Source organism: Petaurus breviceps, unplaced genomic scaffold, assembly GCF_028583685.1.
Source record: "Petaurus breviceps papuanus isolate PSGF00001 unplaced genomic scaffold, PetGlider_PUasm1.0 350, whole genome shotgun sequence".
Taxonomy (NCBI): Eukaryota; Metazoa; Chordata; class Mammalia; order Diprotodontia; family Petauridae; genus Petaurus; species Petaurus breviceps.
In genome coordinates, this window is record NW_027186199.1 from 1,993,306 (window position 1) to 2,017,411 (window position 24,106).

Sequence of the window (24,106 nt, forward strand, 5' to 3'; positions counted from 1 at the left end):
ATTGGTGCTGTGCCCTCTATCTATGTATACCTGTATACATATATACACACAATCACATATGTATTCGTATGCCCGTATACCCTCCGATATGGACATATATATTTCTATTCCCTTCAACTGTTTTCATACCGAGAAAAGTTTCATCAGTTACAATTATTGTTTTTTCATGTAGGAATGTTAATAGTTCAATTTTGATAAGTTCCTTATGATTTCTTTTCCCTGTTTACCTTCTCATGCTTCTTGTATCTGAATGTCAAATTTTCTATTCAACTTTGGTTTTTCATCAAGAATGCTTGAAAGCCCTCTATTCCACTGAATGATCATAATTTTCCCCTGAAACATGATACTCAGTTTTGCTGGGTAGGTGATTCTTGGTTTTAATCCCAGCTCCTTTGACCTCTGAAATATCACATTCCAAGCCCTTTGATCTCTCAGTGTAGAAGCTGCCAGATCCTGGGTTATCCTGATTATGTTTCCACAGTATTCAAATTGTTTCTTCCTGGCTGCTTATAATATTCTCTCCTTGATCTGGGAATTCTGGAACCTGACTATAATATTCCTAGGAGTTTTCTTTTGGGGATCTTTTTCAGGAGGTGATTGGTGGATTCTTTCAACCTCTATTTTGCCCGCTGGTTCTAAAACATCAGGGCAGTTTTCCTTGAGAATTTCTTGGAGGATGATTTCTAGGTTCTGTCTTTGATCATGGCTTTCAGGTAGTCCAATAATTTTTAAATTATCTCAGTGGTTTTTCCCATGAGATATTTCACATTGCCTTCTATTCTTTCATTTGTTTGGATCTGTTTAACAGCATCTTGATTTCTCATCAAGTCATTAGCTTCCATTTGCTCCAATCTAATTCTGAAGGAATGATTCTTCTCAGTGAGTTTTTGAGATTCTTTTTCCATCTGGCAAATTCGGCTTTTTAAGACATTCTTCTCCTCATTGCCTTTTTGAGCCTCTTTTGACATTTGAGTTAGTCTATTTTTTAAGGTGTTATTTTCCTCAGTCAGGCTGTTGACTCTCATTTCATAATTTTCTTGCATCGTTCTTATTTCTCTTCCCAATTTTTCCTCCACTTCTCTTATCTGCTTCTTAAGGTCCTCTATGGCCTGTAACCAGCTCATATTTTCCTTTGAAGCTTTTGGTGTAGGAGTTTTGACTTCATTGTCTTCCTCCTGTTCCATGCTTTGACCCTTTTTGCCCCCAAAATAGGAGTCTAATGTTGGGTTCTTCTGTCTGCTTTGTTTCCTTTGCCTGGTCATGTTGCTACTGAATTACTTGTCTTTTGGGCTTTTTGCCACAGTAGGACTCTGCTATCAGACAGTGGAACTTCATACCAAACACTGGGGTTTTCTCAGCTGCTGGAGGTATTAGTTGGGTGCCCTTGCTAAAGCCTCCAAACACTCTGGCAAGCTGGTCACACACCCTAGTAACTCCACCCTAGACCACAATCCAGATCCAAGCAGGTTAAAGCAAGAGCGATTAACCCTCAGACTTGTGCTTGGTCCCCCTACACTCTGCAGGCCAAGAGCTGAAGCTGCCATGTGGGGGTGGCTGCACAGCCACCTCTCCTCAGCAGCTTCTCATCCTAGGGGCAAAAGCCAAGGTACTCCCAACTACTGGATCCCAAAGTCCATACTGCACTGACCTCTCACTTTGTCCTGTGTTGATAATTCCGGACTGCCACAGCTGCTGCTGATCTGGAGTCCCTCAGGCCTGCGGATGGTCAGGCCTGCCTGGTGCTAAAACCTCAGTGTGGCGCTGGGGTTGGCTCCCAGAGCACTGAGCTGGCCGCTTGCTGCTGGGCGGGCTGTCCTCAGTGGGAGGTTAGCTTCTCTATGTCATTTTGTGGGTTCTGTAGCTCCAAAGTTTGTTCAGAGTCCCCTTTTACATGGATTGGGGAAGGTGGAAGCTGGAGACCCTAGGAGGTCCTCTTTCTACTCCACCATCTTGACTCCACCCCCCCCCCAAAAAGATTTTTTTTTAAAACATAGATATGACCATGTCATTCCTTTACTCAATCAATTTCAGTAGCTTCCTATTTCTTGTAGAATAACATAGAAATTCCTCTGTTTGACATTTTTACAAAGGGTCTCCAACTAGTCTTGATACATTCCTCTCCTTCCCACCCTCTATCCAAACTAGCTTTCTCTCAGGTACTCACACAACACTCTATACCTTTTGCACTGGCCACTTCCTCCACCTCTATTCCACCCCACCTCCCCATTTCTGGAATACACTCCCTCCTTATTTCTGCCTCTCAGAATCACTCTCTTCTTTCAAGACACAACTCAAACAATACCTTTAAATTTGGTTCTGAAGAAGAGATGAAAAATGTGCCAACCTCCCTTCTTTGTAGAGATTGAGGATTATGGGTTTGGAACATTGCTTTTGATGCCCACACAACCACCAGACCCGACCTGATCCCATTCAAGGTGGCAATGGCGCGGCAATGATGCTGACTGGGCTACTCCATAGCACCTTGCAGGAATATCAAGTCAATGAGGGACCAGCTTGTCCAAGTGAAGACATGTGAATGAGTTCCACTCATCCAGTAGGGAATAAAGTAGCTCTGGAGTCAGAGAAGGAGGTTTTTGATTACAGAAGGTAGAGCTTTAGTTTAAATATGGGGTTGTCCATTTATGGAGACTGTGCATCTCTGTCAGAAAAGCAATATTAGTGTTCTATGACATCCAGTGAAAAAGCTAACTTCAATCATTGCCATGAAGATGAGATCAAACCCAGAGGAAAAGATGTTGCTTTGGAGAACTCAACAGCCTGTCTCCACTTTGCCATAAACCTAATTATATGCATAAAGTCTGAAGTATTTAAGATCCATAGATCTTAACCAGTAATGCATAGCCCAATTACATAAGTTAAAACAGATAACTAATTAGTAACTTCCTAAGTTATTAAGGGCATATGCAAAGTATATACAATTTTAATTTTTTGACTTATTTCCTTAATCATTTTCTGAACTTGTATTTATTAAATACTTAAACTCAGTATCATGGAGTGGCTAGGTGGAGCAGTGAATAGAGCACTGGCCATGGAGTCAGGAGAACCTGAGTTCAAATCTGGCCTCAGACACTTAACACAAAAACTAGCCATGTGACCTTGGGCAAGTCACTTAAACCGCAATTGCCCCCCCCCAAAAAGCAAAAAAAAAAAAATGAAAATAAACTCAGTATCACCTATTCCGTGATTTTTTAAAATAAATTTTAATACGAGAATAAATTGAGCCTTAAATAAGTGGTTACTTTTGTATATTACCTCACATTGGTTCTTCATTCTATTTGTGAAGAATTTTCTTCTGAAAGTGGATTTTTGGTATTTTGAGACTTTATGTTTGTGTGTGACAGTGTTATAAAGAAGTCAAGATCTCATTTTACCTGTATGGATATATAATGTGGGATTGTCTTGGGGGCCCAGTCCTCATGAGCATGCAATAGTATGTTCAGTTGAGGCAAGCCTCCAAGTATAATATATTAAATTGGGAGCTCCTTGCAGGCAGGGACTGCCCTTTGACTCTTTTTTGTATCCTTAATGCTTAGCATAAGTGCCTGGCACATAGTGGGCATGATGGTTATTGACTGACTGACCAAGTGGAAGAGAACAGAGAGATGATTTCTAGGTGAGTTATGATAGCACACAAGAGAAGTGATGTGGAGAGATTTGGAAATGTGTAGGTATTATGGTTCCAGTCTGCCAAGCACATGTTGAGTAGCAGTCCCTTTAATTACTGTAGTTGGACTTGGCCTCTCTCCCTCTTTTTTTTTTTTTTTAAAGCAATTGAGGTTAGGCAACTTGCCCAAGGTTACACGGCCAGTTCTTTTTTGTGTGGGTGTTAAGTCCTCTCTCCCTCTTAGTTGGATCTTTTCTCTTAGTTTGACTCCTTCACTGATGACTTCTGGTAAGAAAAAATTCTATAAAGGGAGAGAGGCCTTGGGCCCTCTTACTCTAAGGCTACATGTGGCCCTCAGTTCTTTGCCTTGGCAATTTTTTTTCCTTTTGTTTCAGAGGAAGGAAGGTGGAAGATATGACTGTGATTTTGAAGGTTTGAGAGAACAGGTCATCTGGGAGTCTAGGGGTCAAATCCATGACTGATTTTTGCAGTCAGTCCAATATCAATGTCCTAACAAGTGACCTTAGGGACCTAGTCCAGCAATAGCTAAGATGAAGATTCATCCAGGAGTGATGCTGCAATTTGGATATGACTTGAGGGGACCAGTGCTATGTATAAACTGTGTTAAGTCTGAGTCCACTCTCCCTAGAGACTAAGGACGTTATAGGGAGAAATGTCTATACTTCTATTTTTTACTATATCTTTGAATATCCCTTTGTAAAAGCTAATTGATGCTAATTGATTATATGGAACTGGGGTGTTAGTACATGGTGTTTAACAATGGGGTAACGCACCCAGAAGAGTGCTTACAACAAAAATATAAAACAGGAGGTTCCCAATTCCTCAATGTTACTCTAAAAAACCCTGAGGGACAGATGTAGCAGCCTGACTCTGAGAGACTTGCTACTGATGCAAACGTCCCTTTTCCTTCCTTGATAGACTGTGATATGGTGTTGTAATTGATATGTTCAGAGAGTGGGACTGTAGTTTGAAACAGATTGTAGTAATAGCTGAAGGGTCATTTGTAATACTGAATTGCAGATGTAGCATTTTTCCTTTTGAGAAGTTCTAAATTTAGTTATGACCTACTTTTAACAATGACTTTGAAAAGGTATATTATGTTCTAGGTAAATTACTTTGCTTACCTAAATTCAGAAAGCTGAGCTTTGCCTAGCAGGTTTATAATTTACATCTAGTTAGTTCTTGCACACATAAATTGGATGCAAATAAAATGATTTTATATTTTATAGTTAACTCCCTGCCCCCCCAGACATTGCATAGATTGTTAAACTTGGTTGATATGCTTATTCAATTTTTCCTGAGATGGTTTTTCCCCTTCTGGGGGGGGGGGAGGTAATAATAATAATTAGAGAAGGTGATGTAAAAACAAAATATATCAATAAAAATGGAAAATTTTAAAAAGCTTAACCCTGAACTTGTCCTTTTCCAGAGGTATTACCATGGAAACAAGGCATCAAAAGTGCCTGTCTTATGGGTGGACAGACATTATACAAAGTCCCCCAAATGACTGTGATTTTGAATCTGACAGACTTCCAAGGAGGAATTGCAATTATGGTGGAGACACATGGGATCTGAATGGAGCCCCATCTGGGACCATATCCTGGACTGTCTAATCAGAGGGCTAAATAATTCTTGATACCATGTTTCCCCGATAATAAGACACTGTCTTATTATTTTTTTGGACAGAAAAACACCAGAGGGCTTATTTTCAGGGGAGGGCTTATTTTAATGAACATTGACAGCAATTTTAATAAACAGGTAAATGTGAACAAAAAAATGTACCTTTATTCAATAAGCAAATCACTGGGGAAGAACAGGATGACGCGCTCATTGCTGCAGCTCTGATTGGATGCAGCTCGGAGCGCGGTGTGCGTTTCGGGGGGGGGGACGGTAGCGTGTAGCACAGGGGATCACCTTCACTACAGTAGCAATCTCAATAGGGCTTATTTTCGGGGGAGGGTTTTTTTAGAGGAATCTTACACAGTAAGCGGAGGGCTTATTTTCGGGATAGGTCTTATTATCGGGGAAACACGGTAGCTATCACCCACCTGACAGACTCAAGGGAGGCTTGAGGTCTGGATGAGAACAGAGTGAGGAATGGGGAGGACCAGATAATCCTTAGTGTGAGTGAATCCAGCAGATTACAGAGACTGGTGAGATGGACATACCTTGTCCTTATAAGCCCTTTATTCCCCTTTCTCCATTCCTGGCCAGGTGAGCCACCCTCTGCTTACCAGTTTGAACTAATCTACTATATCCCTGACCACTACAACCACCATCAGCAGCATCACCATCATCACTTGACACCATCACCATCAACAGTAGCAATGGTTGGAGTAAAAGAAAAAAGGAGGAGAGAAAAACAATTCTGCTTCCTGTGAATGAAGCAAAAGGGGGAGAAAGATGGGGTATCTGTCTGCCTTTTCTCCCTTTCCCTACAGATGGGTCACCTTTTCTGGTCACATTCATTCCAATGACAGCCTATACATCACTTCTCTTGAACGATTCTTAATCTGTACTGTGTTCATATGATTCTATTTACCATCATTCTCAACTTTCTTCCGAGACTTTGGTAGTCCATTACTCAAATCCATATAATATCAGCAGAATACTAGTGTTAAAAAGAGATTAGCTTTTTTTTTTTTTTTAAAGCAATCGGGGTTAAGTAACTTGCTCAAGGTTACATGGCCAGGTGTTTCTGGGTGGGTGCTAAGTGTCTGAGCCCGGGATTCGATCTCCATGGCTTCTCAACACTGGAGCCGGTGCTCTTACTCGCTGTGCTACCTGGCCGCCCCAAGAGATTAGCTTTTATTTCAGGGAGAAGGTTGAGGACATTAAAAGTCTCATATCATTTCCCAAAGGAAATTCAGCTTGATTTCTTCCACTTTTTGCAGAATCTGTCCAATACACACACGTACATGCATGTGTGTGCATATATACACACACAAAACTTTCTGATTAACAAGATTTAGGTTGTCCATCCAATTGCCTATTATAGTATGACATCTTTTTTTTTTTTTTGGAAGCAATCAGGGTTGAGTGAATTGCCCAAGGTCACATAGCTAGTAAGTGTCAAGTGTCTGAAACTGGATTTGAACTCAGGACCTCCTGACTCTAGGGCTGATGCTCTATTTATTGTACTACCTAGCTACCCCTGTTTATGATAGTATGTACAAAAGCCATTGTTTATCTACTTGGTTTTTCCTGCATAGTTTGATCAAACTCTTGGGTGATTATGGATCTCAGCAAACATTTCTGGGTTAGATGCAATCAGCATAATGTCATTCAAAACAGGAGCATTTTGGAAGACCTCATATTTATATGGAATCTGTCTTCTACTTGAACTCTGTGCTGGATATTCTCTAGACAATGGCAAATCTCTTAGGTGAGCATATGCCTACCTCAGTTATGCCTCATTTAATGTTGATAACCAAAGAGTTACCAAACAAAATGATGTTATGTCTTTCAAATAAGCTTATCCATATGAGTTTTTTATTTTAATGTATAGTTGGGAAATAATTTGTGGAGAATATATTGTTTTCCTTCATATGGTAACTGAGTTATTTATATTGACTAAATTTCCTTAGGAGTTATTTATATTGGTTAAACTTCCTTAATTTGTTTTGATTGTCATTCTTCTTTTCATTTTCATTTTTTTTTTTTGGTATTAACTTTTTGTTTAAGTAATATGACTAGTGTTGCCTCAATTGGGTGTCATATCTTTTCCTCATTTTTATTATTTCTTTAAGTTGATATTGATTTTGACCTTTGCTTTAATGAGTCAGTGTGATTACACACAGATGGCTGATTCTGAAATTGCATAGATATCAGTAACCTGTTGTTTTGAAGAGACCTGTTCTGATCATTCAGGTTTAGAACTAGAATAAAATGAAATACTCACAGATCATTTTAGACTTAACAATAGCATGAAAAGATTGTTTGGCAAGGAAATAGTGCTGATTCAGGTGGCTACAACTTCCTGGACTCCATGTTTGCTAAGGAGGCATGCTAGTCAGAAGCATGTGCCAAGTTTGAGGAACCCCAAACTCCTTGTGCATGTGGGTGGGTGGGAAGCTACATCAATGGTTTGAGCCTTAGTCCCCTGTACCAAATAAGTCTTTGAGCATGGTTTCATTGCCTTTTTTTTTTTTTTTTGCTTTTTGGAGGGCATTTGGGGTTAAGTAACTTGCCCAAGGTCACACGGCTAGTATTTTTTTTTGTGTGTGTTAAGTGTCTGAGGCTGAATCCAAACTCAGGTCCTCCTGACTCCAGGGCCAGTGCTTTACTCACTGCTCCACCTAGCCACCCTGGTTTCATTACCTTTTAAAGAAGAACTAGCCTAGCCTGTGTGAGGTAGATATTCCTCCTATGATGCCTGTCAATTAAAATATAATCTATTTCATGTAATGGAATATTATTATGCTATAAGAAACTAGGAATATGAAGAATTCAGAGAAAAATGGAAAGACTTGTATGAAGTAAACAGAACCAGAACAACATATACAATTACAACATACATGCCGCTTCCCATCCTCATCCCCCATTTTGGAATTCTTTGACTTCTCCACCAGGCCCCCAGCAAACTCATCATCAAGGGACCTCACCGTCTTGCAAGATCCAACTAGCCTTGTCACTCACACCTTATCAGTATTCTCTGGCCTTCTGCTTGGAGGGTGGAGTCATAAACTCCTCCATTTAAGGAAAGGGAACAGGACAGACATCTTTTCCTTTCCAACCCAGGAAATGAATTCCTTATTTTGGAATTCTTTACCTTTTCACCAACCCCATCCCACCCTCTATACAAAGTAATTTTCCCCCTTCCTCCCCTTCCTTTTGTCTATTGTCTTCCCACATTAGATTATACATTTCTTGAAGCTCATTGCCTGGCACATAGTAAGTGCTTAATAAACATTTATTTCCCATTGACAATTACTACAGTAATATGAATGAAGTCATCACTAAAAGGACTTAAAAATTATGATTAGCTCTAATCCTGACTAGTTGCTCAAAACTTCAGCTCTTCCTTTCTAGCTGCTTTACAGAATTTTTCTTTGACTTTGAAGTGCTAGATTTTGGCTTTAATGTTCCTGGGGGTTTTAATTTTGAGGTTTCCTTCAGGAAGTGATTGGTGGTTACTTTTATTTTCACTTTACCTTCTTGTTCTAATATGTCTGGGCAGTTTTCTTCCACAATTTCTTAAAATCTAGACTCTTCTTTTGATTATGGATTTCACAGAGTCCAACAATTCTTAAGTTGTTTTTCCTTGATCTGTTTCCCAGATCAGTTGTTTTCGATATATCTTATATTTTCCTCTATTCTTAAAATCTTTTGATTTTGTTTTAATGTTTCTCATTGCTTCATGGAGCCATTCATTTCTGTTTGGTTCATTCTAATTTTCAAAGAATCTATAATTTGGGTAAGATTTTGTAACCACTTATGTTAAGTTGTTAATCCTTTCACACTGAGTTCCAATGGAGGAGGGATTTCCTATGGATGATGAGGTTCTTGATACTGTTTATAGATGACACTGTGCTGACTCTATCAGGCCCCCAAACACTAGAGTTCTCTCAATGAGATTTAAAGGCCACTCAAAAGTTTTCAGGTAGAAATCCACAGAGGAAAAAACAAGTAGATGAAGAATGCTTATTGTCAAGTTAATGACAATATACTTTTGGCTAGGCATTCTTCTGTGTTGCTCTATTGTTGCACACCTTTGGGATAGGCCCTGTTAATGAATGAGGAGCTAGAACCAGAAGCAAAAGAGAAATTATGCTGTATCACATATAGGAAACTATGAAGCATGCTCAGTGATTCCAAGCTTCTTTATGCTTAAGAGATTTTCTTTAATGCTAATATTTTCCTGGTGATGTTACGTAACTGAGATTCCTGGAATATGGTACCATGCTCTCAGAATTAAAATTTCAGGACAACCTGAAGGGCATTTGAAATATGCAAGTTGGACACTAGCAGGCAGTTGCATATTAACAGGGATAATTTGTGAGTGAGAAGCAATTATAAAAGACATCATCAAGAATGTTAGATATTAATAAAGGGAGGTGGGCCCATTAAGACCCAAAACGATCTTAACAGACTAAAAAAAATTGGCTCGCAGGGGGAATATAACATGGCCAGACTCGTGCTTTAGGAAAATCACTTTGGCTGCAGAACAGAAAATGGGTTAGAGTGGGGTGATACTTGACATGGGGAATATAATTAGAAGGCCATTGTAATAGTCCAGGCAAGAAGTGATGAGGACCTATATTAGGGTGACAGCAGTGTGAGAGAGCAGAGAACACATGTAAGAGATGTTGTAGGGAAAGAAATTATGGATTTAGCAACTGATTGTCTATATGAAGTAAGAGGGAGAAATCAAGGATGACACTGAGGTTTTGAACTTGAGTAACTAGAAGGATTATGTCGAGGTGCCCTCAATAATAATAGGGAAGTTCAGAAAAGAGGAAGGTTTTGGGGGAAAGAGGATAAATTCTGTTTTGGCTCTATTGAGCTTGAGATGCACTTGGTCCATCCAACTGTGAAATGTCCAATAGGCAGCTGGTAATTAGGACTGGGGCTCAGGAGAAAGACCAGGGAATCATCTTCATAGAAATGACAATAGAATTTATGGGAGTTGATGAGATCCCTAAGTGAGAGAATAAAGGGAGATAAAAGGGCCCAAGACATAGACTTGGACATGTCCACTTCAATGGGTGTGATTTGAATGAAGACCCAGGAAAAGAGACTGGGAAGGATCCAACAGGTAGAAGAACCAAGAGAAGAGTCACAAAAACCACCAAAGGAGAGATTATCATGTATCTTCCCAATAGAATGTAAGCTCCTTGAGGGGAGGGATCATTTTATTTGTCCTTGTATCCCTAATGTCAGACTCAGTACCTGGGTTGCTGGCTGGGTCTGTTTTAGAGCAGATTTCTTGCTCAGGTACAGGTTGGGCTAGGTAGTCTCTGAAGTCCCTTCCAAAGCTAAGCTTCTTTAACTCTGTGACGTGGGTTGAGGCATCAGAACCAAGGAAAGCCTGGAGTGCAGTCCCATTCCCACCATCTTTATCCATAGCCACTTAGTCACTGGACCTTGTCTATTTTTTCTCTACAATAGTGGTCACAACAGTCTCCTCTTCAATATTCTCGACAGCTTCTAACATAGTTCAAGCTTCTGGTTTGCTAGCCTACTTTGGGACAACAGCCTCCTAAGTAGCCTCCCATCTTCTGCTCTCTCCCCTTTCCAACCCAGTCTGCTTGATTAGTCCTTCGAAAGTGTAAAGCTCTGATCACATCATTCACAAACTTCAATTGGTGCCCCACTGACCACAGAATAAAATGCTCACCCTTTAGCCTAGCATTCAAGCTCCCTCTTCCTCTGACCCCAATCTACCTTTCCAGTCTCATTCTACAACTATTTTCAACTATTCCCCCTCACATCCACCCTTGACTCCTGCTAAAGTAGACTACTCATTCCTATTCTCCTAATGCCCACTCACACCAGACGGTAGGTTCATTCCTCGATTTGTACTTTAGCTCATGATATTCCCCCTTCTTATGCCCCTCCTCCTATCTCCAACTCCTAATCCTCCAAGGCCCATCTCCACTCTCATATCCCCCCTGCAGCCTTCACCCCAATCCACAGTGAACTCTCCCCCCCCACCACCGAACTCCTGTAGCACTTAGAATCTATGTGAATAATTGACCTCAATAAGGCAGGCAAACTAAAACATATCATGTGAGAGAAAACCAGTTTGTTTCATACATATTAGCAATAGTTATGTATTGTCTTGGGTTATTTTAAACTTTCTATGTCTCATCTCCATCCAGTTCCACCCCTACTCCTCAAGATTAGGGCCTGGATCTGCTCATTTTGTGTCTTCCTCTGACGAACTAATGCCTTCCCCTCCAAGGATGCCTTCCATCTACTCTGTATGCATCTTGTACATGTTCTCTCTCCTATTAGAATTGCAAACTCCTTGAGGCCAATGACAGTCTTTGCTTTTTTTTTTTTTATCACCAGAGAATAGCAGAATCTAAGGTATATAGTAAACAATAAATGTCTGTTCAACTAATTGATGGATCTGATAGGCACATCTAGCCTAGGGAAGATGATGGGGGAAATAAGACTGTCACAAACCCCTGTTTGTGACATATTCAGACCCTTGATTCAGATCCACTGGAAAAAAGTTCCTTGAAATTAGAGCTATTCAGACCCATAACACTGCGTGATGTCAGGAAGAGCTTCCTAACAATTAGTGCTATCCTAAAGTGGAATGGGCTGCCTAGAGAAGGGTGAATTCCTCCTCCTTGGAGGTTTTCACTTGTCAGATATATTATAATGGGACTCTCTTTCGTGTATGAGTCGTACTAGATGACTACTGAGGTCCCTTTTAATTCTCAAATCCTGTGATTTGGAGTCAGAGGCCCTGGGTTTTATTCCTGGCTCTGTCACAATCTTGGGAAAGTCACTTAGCCCCTCTGGGTTTCTCTGTAAAATAAGGAGGTTGGATGAAAGGACCTTCAAGGTCTCTTTCAATTCTTTACCCATGATTCTCCTGTGTGATTCTCCCCTTCACTGTGACAGTCTCTCTAGCACACCCTTTTCTACTTCTGCTACCCCTCCCATGTGACAGCCCTCCTTTTTGTGTCATTCATGCTTCCCTCCCTATGGGGACCCTTCAAGACCTCCAGAGTGACCCATTGCCCCTCTTTGCAGTGATTTGTCCATCACACAGAATGACCCCCTCTTCCAGTAGTGACACCTCTCCCACCTGCAGAGTGATCTCTGTTTTATCCATCTTCTTCCTTTCACATTTGTCATGTTCTGTGATCCTCCTGTTAAGTTCACAGTAGGCTCTTTGCAGCTGTTGGGGGAAGGGAGGAAGGTTGGTTGAGTCTTGGCCTGTCTTCTATGGGAGACTCATAGTGGGGATCTGGGTTTGAAGGGTTCTGGATTTAAGGATCCTAGGTTCAGGAAATCTGAGTTTGTGGGACCATTGGTTAAGGGGACCTAGGAGTGGAGGTTCCTAGGAGTAGAGGGGTACATTGGTATTTAAAGGGCCTGGGAAGTGAGGATCTGGGTTTTTGGAGGAAAGCTGGGTTCTTGGGGAATGTGGAATGGGGAACAGAGCTCTGGGGAGGACTCATTTTGGGGAAAGAAACAAGCATAAATGATTCTGAGGAGAGAAGGGAGCTAAAGAAACAAATGTGACTGTATAGGGACCTCGATGACTGATTCAAATTCTAAAGAGACATGGACAGAAAAATGGAAGCAAGAGCAGAAAACCGAGGCTGACACAAAAGTATAGTACTGTCCTGTAAGAAGAATGTCAAGAGAGATGAAGCACAGAATCAGTTGGCAAGGAATGTGAAGGACAACAAAATAGGCTTTTTAGCTATTTTGTGACCAAGAGGAGCATTAAAAACTGGGAAGGACTGCTGATCTAAGCGGACAGCAATGGATAAGAGCAAGAAGATAGAACTATTCAGCCCTTATTTTGCTTTTGTTTTCTCTTCCAAGAAAAACATTCCTTAGTTGGAAAAGAACAAACAAAAGAATAGCAGGGAGTAGAAATTTAAGATAAGTGAGATGGTAAAAGAGAATCCAATTTTCCTCAGCAAGTTCAAGCCAATGCTTGGACTTTGTCCGAGTACTGTAAAAAAAAAGAGACCCAATTGGCAGATGTGACTGCTCATGTACTGTGCATGATCTTTGAAAGATCCTGGAGAATGGTAAAGGTTGCTACAGAACTGGAAAATGGCAAAGCTCTCCCAATTTTCAAAAAAGAGAAGAGTGTGGTGTCCACAAACTATAAGGCAATGAGCTTGATTGCATTCCTGGCAAAATTCTGGAAGACATCACTAAAGAGATGGTCTGAGAACATTTAGCAATGGAAGAAAAATCACACATACACACACACACACACACACATATGCACAATCAGAATACAACAGGTTCAGTGAGAACAGGTTATGCCAGACCAAGCCTCATTTCCTTTTCTGACAGAGTAGCTAGACTGGTAGGTAAGAGGAATATTATAGACATAACATACTTAAGAAAGCATTCAGTGCATTATTTCATGTTATCTTTGTGAACTAAATTGAGAAATGTGGGCTTGTTGATAATAATACAATGAGGGAGGTTCAGAATTGGCTGAAGAAGTAGACTCAGAGTAGTTATTAATGGGTTCATGTCAGCTTGAAGGGTAATCTGAAGTAGTCTCTCAGACTCTCAGTCCTGGGATATTCAATGTAACAGGGACAAATATAATTTCCTACATTTGGGTTTAAAAAGCCAATGTCACAGGTACACAGTGGTGGAACAATGACTATATTAGAGTTCTTGTGAAAAAGCTATGGATGGGGGTCTTAGTGGACTTTGTGACCAATAGGAGTGAACAGTGGACATGGCCTCCCTTATGCTAAGACTCTCCTGTCTAAGCTGCATTAAGAGAGCTCTGGCATACAGACTAAAGGAATAGTCCTGCTTTGGTCTCCATGGGCAGAATACATCTTGTGATTAATGTCACACTGACTGATTGGAAAGCATCCAGAAAAGGGTGGTGAGAGCACTGGAGAATAGGTCCTTCTGGTTCAATGGACTGGGTATGTTTAATCTGAAGAAGAGATTTAGGAGGGATGCGATTTTTTTTTCTGGTTCAGTCATTTTTCAGTTTTTTTGACTCTTTGTGACCCCATTTTGGGGTTTTCTTGGCAAAGATACTATAGTGGCTTGCCATTTCCTTCTCCAGCTCATTTTACAGAAAAGGAAAATGAGGTAAACAGGGTTAAGTGACTTGCCCAGGGTCACATAGTTAGGAAGCATCTGAAGTCAGAGTTGAACTCAGGTCAGGTCTTCCTAACTCCAGACCTGGTACTCTATCCACCACACCACCTAGCTGCCCAGGAGGGATATGATATGATATCTGCCTTCGTGTACCTGAAGGATTGTCATGTATAAGAGGTGTTAGATGCCCTAGGAAGGCAGAATTAGGGATAATGGATGGAAGTTGTAGATAGGTTAATGTAGTCTTGTCATATGACAAAATTTTGTAGCAATTAGAAATGTCCAGAAGTGGGATGGTTATTTCAGGAGGTAGCAGGTTCTCCCTCTCAGAAAGTCTTAGAACAGAGGGTGAATGTTTGGGGTTGCTATTGAGGGGATTCATGATAAAGAAGGGTTATACTAGGTATATTCTGAGGGCCCTTCTAATTTGAACTCAATAGGTTTGGGAACCTACATGGAAAAGTTGAACTCAGAGTTTGTTGGGGGGGGGACATGGTTTTGAGGGACCATGGGGTTGGGGCCCTATTCATACTAACCTCCTTTTGACAGCGTTCCTGCTCCTTCTGTAGCTCCCGCACATTGGCAGCCATTCTGTAGGAATGAATAGGGGAAGTGAGGATGGTGGTTTTCCCCAGTCATTATCTCTATGCATTAACTCCAACCTTCACTTGACACCCTGAAACCCACAGCTCCTCTCCCCACCCTTCCTGTCCCCGTGGGCACCGCTTGGTTTCTGCCTCCTTCTGCTTCTGGGCTTCTTGGGCCCGACGTTCCTGCTCAGCCTCCATCTTCTTCAGCATGGCTTCTGTGAGACTAATGTCCCAGAACCTCAAGACATCTACCACAGCATCCAGGGAGGCTACCTATATGTGGAAATAGATGGAAGACATCATGAATACACAAAGGTGCCTATACATCCAGGTGGATATACATGCCCCTGTTAGGTACCCTATAAGATAGAGAGCCCAAACATTTTCATCTCCATTTCATAGATAAATGAAAGAAAAATACAAAGAAACAAAACAACTTGTCAAAACTAGTATGTGTGATCCAGAATGAAAACCCTGGCATACTGATTCTAGATCCAACACTCTTTCTACCACACCATGCATCATCACAGTCATTAGTGTGTACATCATCACTGTGCTTATATTATTATTCCAGAAACATTCTACTCTGATACTTCCTGGTGATGCTAGGCCTTCTAACATGATGGTAGTAGATCATAAGCCTTGGCAGGTTCTACCAAGTAGAAGAGATTTTGAGGACAGTTCCAATGACAGGCTCTCTGTTGAGAACTCAGCCTAGCTAAGTGTATAGAGTTTGTTGCAAGCTGAAAAATTCCTTGGCCATGGTAGCCCACAACATAAAGACAATTACACAGTGAACCCCAATACATATGCCCTGCCCCTTTCAGCTTACACAGTGATGGGGGCAGAGAGGGCTAAGAATCACATGGCATTTAGACCCTTTAAAAACATTAATTTAACTCTTGGTACTATCAATGTGAACTCCATTTCCAACTCACTGACACTATTGGGAGAACTGAACCAGATGAATATTGACATTTTTGCTACAGATGAAGACAAAGAATTTGCAACAATGGAAATGTTTCTCACAGGTTGTCCTTAGACAATTGGAAAAGTTGTTTTCCTCATGCACCCAAAGGTAATAGGCAACATCATTTTATGAGATGCTTTGTCATCTTGTATTTCAACATTCCAGCTAAAGATAAGCAAAAAAAAAAAAAAAGTAGAGAAATTCTAGGAAAAACTTAGTAAAGTCTTCCAAACTAAGTCCACACATACTTGATGATTTCAATGTGAAAGTGTCCATACAGAAGGGCAGTAAAAAATATGGGTTTGGATTAAGGAAATAAAGGGGTCAAAATCTTGTAGATTATTAAGTGTCATGGGTGCATATCACGCATACTTTTTTTAAAAATGATTTTACTTCATTGTCTATGTTGTTTTTCAGTCATGTCTGACTCTTTGTGACCCCATTTGGGGTTTTATTCGCAAAGATACTGGAGTGCTTTACCATTTCATTTTACAGAAGAGGGCCTGAGGCAAATAGAGGTTAAGTGACTTGCCCGGGGTCACACAGCTAATAAGTGTCTGAGGTCAGATTTGAACTCACAAAGATGAGTCTTCCTGACTCAAGCCCTAGTACTCTATCCACCATAACACCTACCTGCCCCCACACATACATTCTTCAAGAAAAGAGTCAGAAGGAACTGGACGGGATAAACACTGAACAATACAATGAAAAATGAAACTGCCCATATTTCTTAACACACACATACAGGATAACTGGTAGATGTAATAATCATAGTAATCTTTGTTCCTCAAACACAACATTCCAATTCCTATAGCCATGGCTTTAAACAGGCTATCCTCAAAACCTGGAATGCATTCTTTTCCTCAGCTCTGCCTCATAAGAGTTCTTCAAGACACTGTCCAACTGCTACCTTCCAAAAAGCCTTTTCAGAACTGCTAGTGCCTTCCCTCCCAAACTACCTTGTATTAATTACTTTGTACTTATTCTCTTTATATTTATATTGAGTATACTTTTTAATGTACTTGTTGTTTCCCTGTTAGAGTGTAAACTCCTTGTGGGTAGGGATTTCATTGTATTGCAACTAGAACAGTGCCTGGCGCATAATAGATGCTTAACAAATGCTTGTCAGAAATCTCCCCCCCTCACCCCCCACGCCCTGCAAGAATAACAGGCAGTATTTAGATTTCCCAAGAAAGCAACTGAAAGATATCAGCAACTTCCATATTATCACCTCTGTAGAATCTTTATGCGAGCCTAGGCATGTACTGGGTACATTCTTCATGAGAGCATGAGAAGAGGAGCAACATATGTTCTCAAACTATTCCTACAGCAGGCATCTTCACTGCCACACAGTGGCCTATGAAAGTATGGAACTTTTAACGTCAATTTGTTGGAAAAGCATTTGACTTAGTACAACAAAATGCAGCTTTTAAGGTTGCAAGATGCAGCTCTATTAAGGTGTTTTCCATGGATGTGTTAAAAACATACAAGATTCCTTGATACAAGAAAAATGAGATAATTTTGTTAAATAACCCTTGATAGTTAATATTAAGGTAGGAATAAAGAAAAGAGACATATCCTTGACATATATGTTCACCAATGTAACAATCGTTCTGGTATAATACTAGTGGTTATAGGTGAATAGTGTAGCTGTAAAGCACGCACTTGGTAGCAGATACTCATTACTGCCTTCTCCTTTATCTTGAGATTTAGTCACATCCTGTTGTAACAATTTTCTCATTGCTTAACATAGGGACAATAAATATAATGGCCCCAACAGATCCATATGGTCTCTTTCTTATGCTGCTTCATAGAGTTTCTATTAAATAAAAAGTTAGCAGTATGACCACAATAGCTCAGAGCCCCCAGTTAGAAAGCTCCTAACATTTAGGCAAAGATTTGGCTTTCTGTATTTATTTAAATTTATCTTTATCTTTAACTAAGTCCTGACCTCCTTTTTGTTTGAGACAAACCAGAACGAAGTGAGTAGAGTATATTACAATATCTATTAATAGATGAGAGCTCACTAGGAGAAGTTGGAGAAAGAGCAGATCTTTTCTTGGGATTTCCTTCAGTCCTTGAAGGGATGGATAAAACTGGTGACTTTAGTTAGCCCTTCTTGACTTCTCCCTTCTCTGTCACATGTCAGTCATATTTTTTTTTTCTTTTGCCCATGTCCTTGTGCCTCTGATTCTTTTTAGTTCAGCCTAAGTCCTGGGTGGGGCTCCTACCTCCATTGCTGCTTCAGTTCAGCCTAGGTCCCCTCCCTTCCTCTCAGTCTGTCTCTTATAGATTGTGTCTCTTTAAGAACTCCAGTGCATGACTCAATTAGACTTTCTGGCTCAAAGACTTTGATATTCCCAATTCTCAAACCCCTACTCTGCCTTGAGGGCCAGGCTCCACTTGTCCTGATCTATATCTGGTCACTGCACCCAGATGGCTCTGGGGGAAAAAGTGAGGCTTTGCACGGCCCTTCCTTACTTAAATCCAATTCACTTGCATGTCATGGCATCACCTCCCTGATGTTACGGTCCTCTTCCAGAATGAAGAGCAAACAACAATAACTTCTCAAACCCCTATTACACTGATGAGACTTGGATTGATTGAATGCCTTTTAAGGAGGCATAAATTGCTAAAGATCTTGGGTGTTGAAGTTCTTCCCAGCTGAGAAAGAGATAAAGTTATCCTAGTGTCAAAACTGGAAGGTAGAGTTTTATATCACATTAAAAAAATATCTCTGGAGAGGAACTCCAGAAGAGAGAACTGAAGAGAGCTGCAAGATATGGAGGATACTTTCAAAGAGGAGCTGTAGTAGTTAGAACCTTGAAATACTATATAAATGCTAGCTATTATTATCCAAGCAAAAAGCTTGCACATTAATAAAAATGTTTCACTGAAAGATATGGTTAAACACATGGGGTGGTGTTTTTTCTTCCACAAAATACTTCTCTTTGTAAATGATATCGTGCCTCAGAAAACTATATGGTCACTCCAATGTGATCCACTGGCATTTAAAAGAAATTGGTCCAGCAATCTACATAGTAAAAGACAAGTGGAGATTACATATCTCCCAGATTATGACAGCAGCCCACTAGGTTATTAATTTATCATGTATCTTGGATAAACCTTGTATCTAAAATTGTACTGGGCAGTTAGGTGGTGGAGTGCATATAGTATGGGGCTTGGGATAAGGAAGACTCATCTTCATAAGCTCAAATCTGGCCTTAGATACTAGTTATATGGTCCTGGGCAAGTCACTTAACCTTGTTTGCCTCAGTTTCTTCATCTGTAAAATGAGCTGGAGAAGGAAATGGCAAGGAAATTGCCAAGAAAACCCCAAATGGGGTCATGAAGAGTCGGAAGTGATTGAACAATAAACGAAGACTGGCCTGACCTGTATTTGCCTAATGCTTTCAATGATCACAAGTTATTCCTTGAAATAAAAATTCTTCTTTTCAGCACCAAGATACTCCCAGTTTTTAGATTTTATATATGTTAAATTTCCTGATGGTACTCTAAATGTGAGATTCTTATCCAATGACCAGTGAGCCATATTACAGAATGAATTGAATTATTTCAATATTTAAACTCTCAATAGAAATAAACCCAAAAGATACGAGGAAATTGTAGTGAAATTGAACTTACAGATACAGGTTCTCCTTGGAGAAGCAAATGAAGGAATTGATAGAATTGGTTTTTATCACAGGTCCAAAGAGTCAAGAAATACCATTTCATGGAATACCTTGGCATTACATTTAGTCTGAACAATTACAATAACTTCAATTCAATTCAGCAAGCTTTTATGACCCTAAGTGATGTTCCTGCTTCAAGGTCTCACCTTATTCAATCCCAATTTTCCTTTTTACTAAGAAGGAAGCTTTATTAATGCTTTTTAGGAGAGGCCTGATCAATCTTATGAGTCCCTCAATTGGCTTGATGAGATCGTAGAGTGTGGACTTGTGTTGGATGGGGCATGACTCATGAAGGTAGACCAATACTATAATCCCTTGCTGAGATGACAAAGAATTCCTCTGATTGGTTCCCAGTGCCTGGGGATGGCTAAAAGATGACTGGTTACTAAGAATCAGGAGAAACAGACTCTGGTCAAAGTGGCTGTCACTGTTCTGTGGTCTACAAAAAAAGTTGTGAAACAACTTACCCCTTCTACCCATTTCCCTTTTTGTGTGCTTTTTCTTCCTTGGATTTATAGATCAGAGTGTAGCAAGGTAGAATAGAGGGGACATTTACCCCTTGAAGTAGCAGAAATGGACAGTTTGCCAGAGAAGTACATGATGACCAGACAAGGCTTGCCTAGATTAGCCTGAGATGGGCATTCTTGGACTGCCAATTTCTGAATGCCTTCTACTTTTCTGTTTCTTTTTCTGAGCACAGTTTAAAGACTAGTAACCCTGAGAATGGACATTTCCAGTCTGAAGGATTACCTCATGAGTAATCTTGAATTTGAGCTCTGAAGTTTGAGAGTTCATTGAGCCAGGACCTGTCCATCCAGAGGAAGATTTCCTTAACAGAGCATTTATTAGAGGAAGAAGAGTGCTTCCAGTAGGATCACCCTGCAGCTAGAAGATCAAAACCAGGACATGGAAGTGGACATCTGGACCCTGCCAATTGTCTCTGATATTCTAATCAGTCACTTAGTATGTCTGAGGTAAAAGGGGAATATTTATTTAACAGTGCCTGCAAGGGGCTTTTTTCCCTGGTAGTGGGAGGGGGTAGAGTTTCTAATCAGGCTAATGAGCTATTTGAGTCTGTTGTGTTTCTATATTTATTCATGGATTCTTGTATATCCTTTGCATTTTATGTATTTTCATTGGTGAGTATAATAAAGGTTGTTCCATACCCTATGCCTAAATTATACATTTAGTGCTTGTGAAGAAATTGGCAACATGTTATTCTATATTTGGGGAGAGCACACTGAAGCTTTAAGTTTTAAAGACTTTCTTAAAGTTTTGTTCTGGGGTAGGAGCATAAGAAGGCAAAGAACAAAGCTAAAACTCTTTGGGGTCATGTCCTCAGGAGTGAACCTGGTTCGTATGAGGCCAGAGTCCTTGGGAGAACTGGGCCATAGGCGACGTTTACATTTCTATCATTTCTCAACCCTCCCAATTTCAGAATTCCACTCTGTAACAAAGAATCACAGAATTTTAAGCATTGGAATGGACCTCAGTGACCATCTAGTGCAAACCCTAAAGAGTCCTGGACTACAATATCCCTGATAAGTACTCATCCAAACTCTTCTTGATGAACTCCAGTGAGTAGAAACCCATTACTTTATGAGGCAACCCATTCTGGCTATAGATAGAGAAGGTCTAATTGTGGGGGAGTTTCTTCCAATATCAAGACTAAATATTTCCCCTTTAGTTTTTATTTTTCCTCCCATACTGCCCAAGACCTCATGATATCAATATTTCCAGGGTTTATTTAACACATTGATTTTTAAGTCAATTTTGTTGTTATAATTTCATAATAATAATTATTTGTTTTATTAATTGAGTTGGAATCTGAATTAAGCCCAATAATGTCTAATTTTGAGGAGAATTTTATATATCGATTGTTGTAAATACAAATATTAATGTACATAATATTAATGTATTTATGTTTGGCATAGATATTATGTATGAAGATGTTATGAAAGTTTTGAAGAACAGTGTGAGTTAGAGGAAAGTAGAATAATCCATCTAGGAACAGGGTTAAGGACAAGCCACTATGAATGTACTATGTGAATTATCAGAGTCATGTGAAAATAAGTTTCCACAGAAAGTTAGGGAAATAGGTATACTAATGTACTGTTGGTGGAGCTATGAACTGATCTAGTCATTCTGGAAAGCAATTTGGAACTATGTCCCCACAATTATTAGACTGTACATACCCATTGATTCCTAAATACTGGGTGTGTATGCCAAAGAGATCAAAGAAAGAAGAAAAAGACCCATGTGTACAAAAATATTTATAGTAGCTCTTTCTGTGGTGTTAAAGAATTGGAAACTGAGGTATTCCAAAGAATAGTTGAACATATTATATGATAGAATACTGTTGGGCTGTAAGAAATGATGAAGGAGATGGTTTCAGAGAAATCTGGGAAGACTAGTATGAACTGATGTAAAGTGAAGTGAGTAGAACCAGGAAAACAATTTATACAGTGGGAAAACAATTTTGTAAACACACACAACTTTGAAAGATTTAGGAACTCTGATTAACACAATGACAAATCAAAAATCTGAAGGACTCATGATGAAACATGCTAACTACTTCCTTATAAAGACGATAAGGCTCAGAGTGCAGAATGAAGAAGTGGGGAAACCGAATGGCCAATGTAGGAATTTGTTTTGTTTGCTATTAGGAAGTAAACTCTTTGAGGTAAGCAATTTTTTTTCTTCCCCCTGCTTGGCAGCTAGGTAGCATAGTGGATAGAATGTTGAGCATGAACTCAGGAAGACTTGAGTTCAAATCCAGCCTCAGACACTTATAACCCTGGACAAGTCACTTAACCTGTCTGCTTCAGTTTCCTCAACTATAAAATGGGATATTACATCTACCTCATAGTGTTGTTACAAGGATTAAATGTGATATTTATAAAGAACTTAGTACAATATCTGGCATATAGTAGGTAGTCAATAAATGTCTATTCCCTTCCCCTATTTCTATCTTCAGCATTTGGCAGAGTGCCTGGCACATAGTAAGTGCTTAATAGATGCTTGCTATCTTCCTTTCTTGACTATGCTTGTTTGTAAAATAAGGGTATGGATGTTTTTCTTTTCTCCCTCAATGGGGAGAATGGGGATTTATGGGAGAGGAGGTGGGAGGAAGAGAAGGCAGACTTATATTGAATTAAAAAAATTAATTAAACCCCCCCCCCCCCCAACAACCCAGGGCTAGGAACAGCAGGGGGCTGAGGCTGGTACTAGAGGAATTAAAATGAGGACAGAGTCTTCTCCAGGAGAAGACAAAATCTCAGTCTGGGCTTAGAAAGAAGCCCCGAATTCAAAGGTTCTAGAAGGGGAGCCTACACTCATGGTCAAACTGGGCAGTGCTTGTTTATACAATATACTCAGGCATTGTATATTGTTTATGTAGCAACACTGGCATTGTATCCAGCCTTCATTCTGAGCTGCTCAGTCTTCATATCAACCATGCACAAGGTCAGGACCCTTCTTGGAAGAGGGTATGGAGAATCAAGCTTATGATTTCATAGGGAGGGAAGGCATTGTGGTAGGGGAAAAGGGGGAGCACAGGGGTTATTCATAGCCACACCTGCTCTGGAGTATTTCCATCATCTGCATAGATGCGTGGGTCTGATCCATGCTGCAAAAGCATCTCCACTGCAGCCAGGTGTCCACCAAAGGCAGCTCTATACAGAGGGGTCCGACCAAAGGCTCCCTGGGTGGGAAGAGACTCCCTAAGCAGGGTCCCCTCAACATCTTCCCTATTCGCTGTCATTCAGGACTCCCTAAGCCTTGGTTCTTCAACCTCTCCTTCCCCTACCTCCCAGGACTCCCGAGGCCTTCCTATGTTGGGGCTACCCTGTCTCCCTAATTCCTTCCTTCTTTCCCAGGACTCTTTGGTCCAGGACTACACACCACTATCCACTGCCCCATCCTATTATCTCATCACCAGAACTTTCTAAGCTAGGGCCTATAACTTCACTTCTTGCATTTACTTCCCTCTCTCCCTCTAAGTTCCCCTTTTCTCTCCATACCTTGCAGTTGGGGTGGGCACCATTCTCTATGAGGAACTGGATGGCAGCAGGATGGCCTCCTCCTGAAGCCTCTGACAGTGGTGTGTTCCCATTTGCATCTGTGCATTCCACCATGGCTACGTGGCTCCTCAGTCTCACTGTTTTCCCACGGTCATCATGGCCCACGCCCTCCCGGCTCAGCATGTCCCCTACCTCCACAGAGACCCACAACATGCCCAGTGACACAGAGGAAGTGACAGGAGAAAACATATCCAGGGGCCACATGGGAATAAGTACTCATGTGACACAGCCTGGGGACATTCCTCAGTTACCTGCCTAGGGACTAATGGATAATGGAATTGCAATGAGAACATGTACAGGTACACAGACAGGGATGTACACTGGGTATGTGTGAGGGGACAAGG

The 24,106-nt window shown here is 40.5% G+C and overlaps 1 protein-coding gene across 1 annotated transcript in view; it reads right to left on the minus strand.

Annotated features, from left to right (window-relative positions):
- Positions 1-24,106, minus strand: part of IQANK1 (IQ motif and ankyrin repeat containing 1) — a 44,154-nt gene that overhangs the window by 12,516 nt on the left and 7,532 nt on the right. Inside the window, exons 4-8 of the mRNA XM_069096985.1 lie at positions 23,703-23,894; positions 23,258-23,383; positions 15,152-15,291; positions 14,965-15,019; positions 12,414-12,506 (exon numbers count right to left, since the gene is read on the minus strand). Of these exons, the coding sequence (XP_068953086.1) occupies positions 12,414-12,506; positions 14,965-15,019; positions 15,152-15,291; positions 23,258-23,383; positions 23,703-23,894 (606 nt within the window). The remainder of the gene's footprint in view (positions 1-12,413; positions 12,507-14,964; positions 15,020-15,151; positions 15,292-23,257; positions 23,384-23,702; positions 23,895-24,106) is intronic.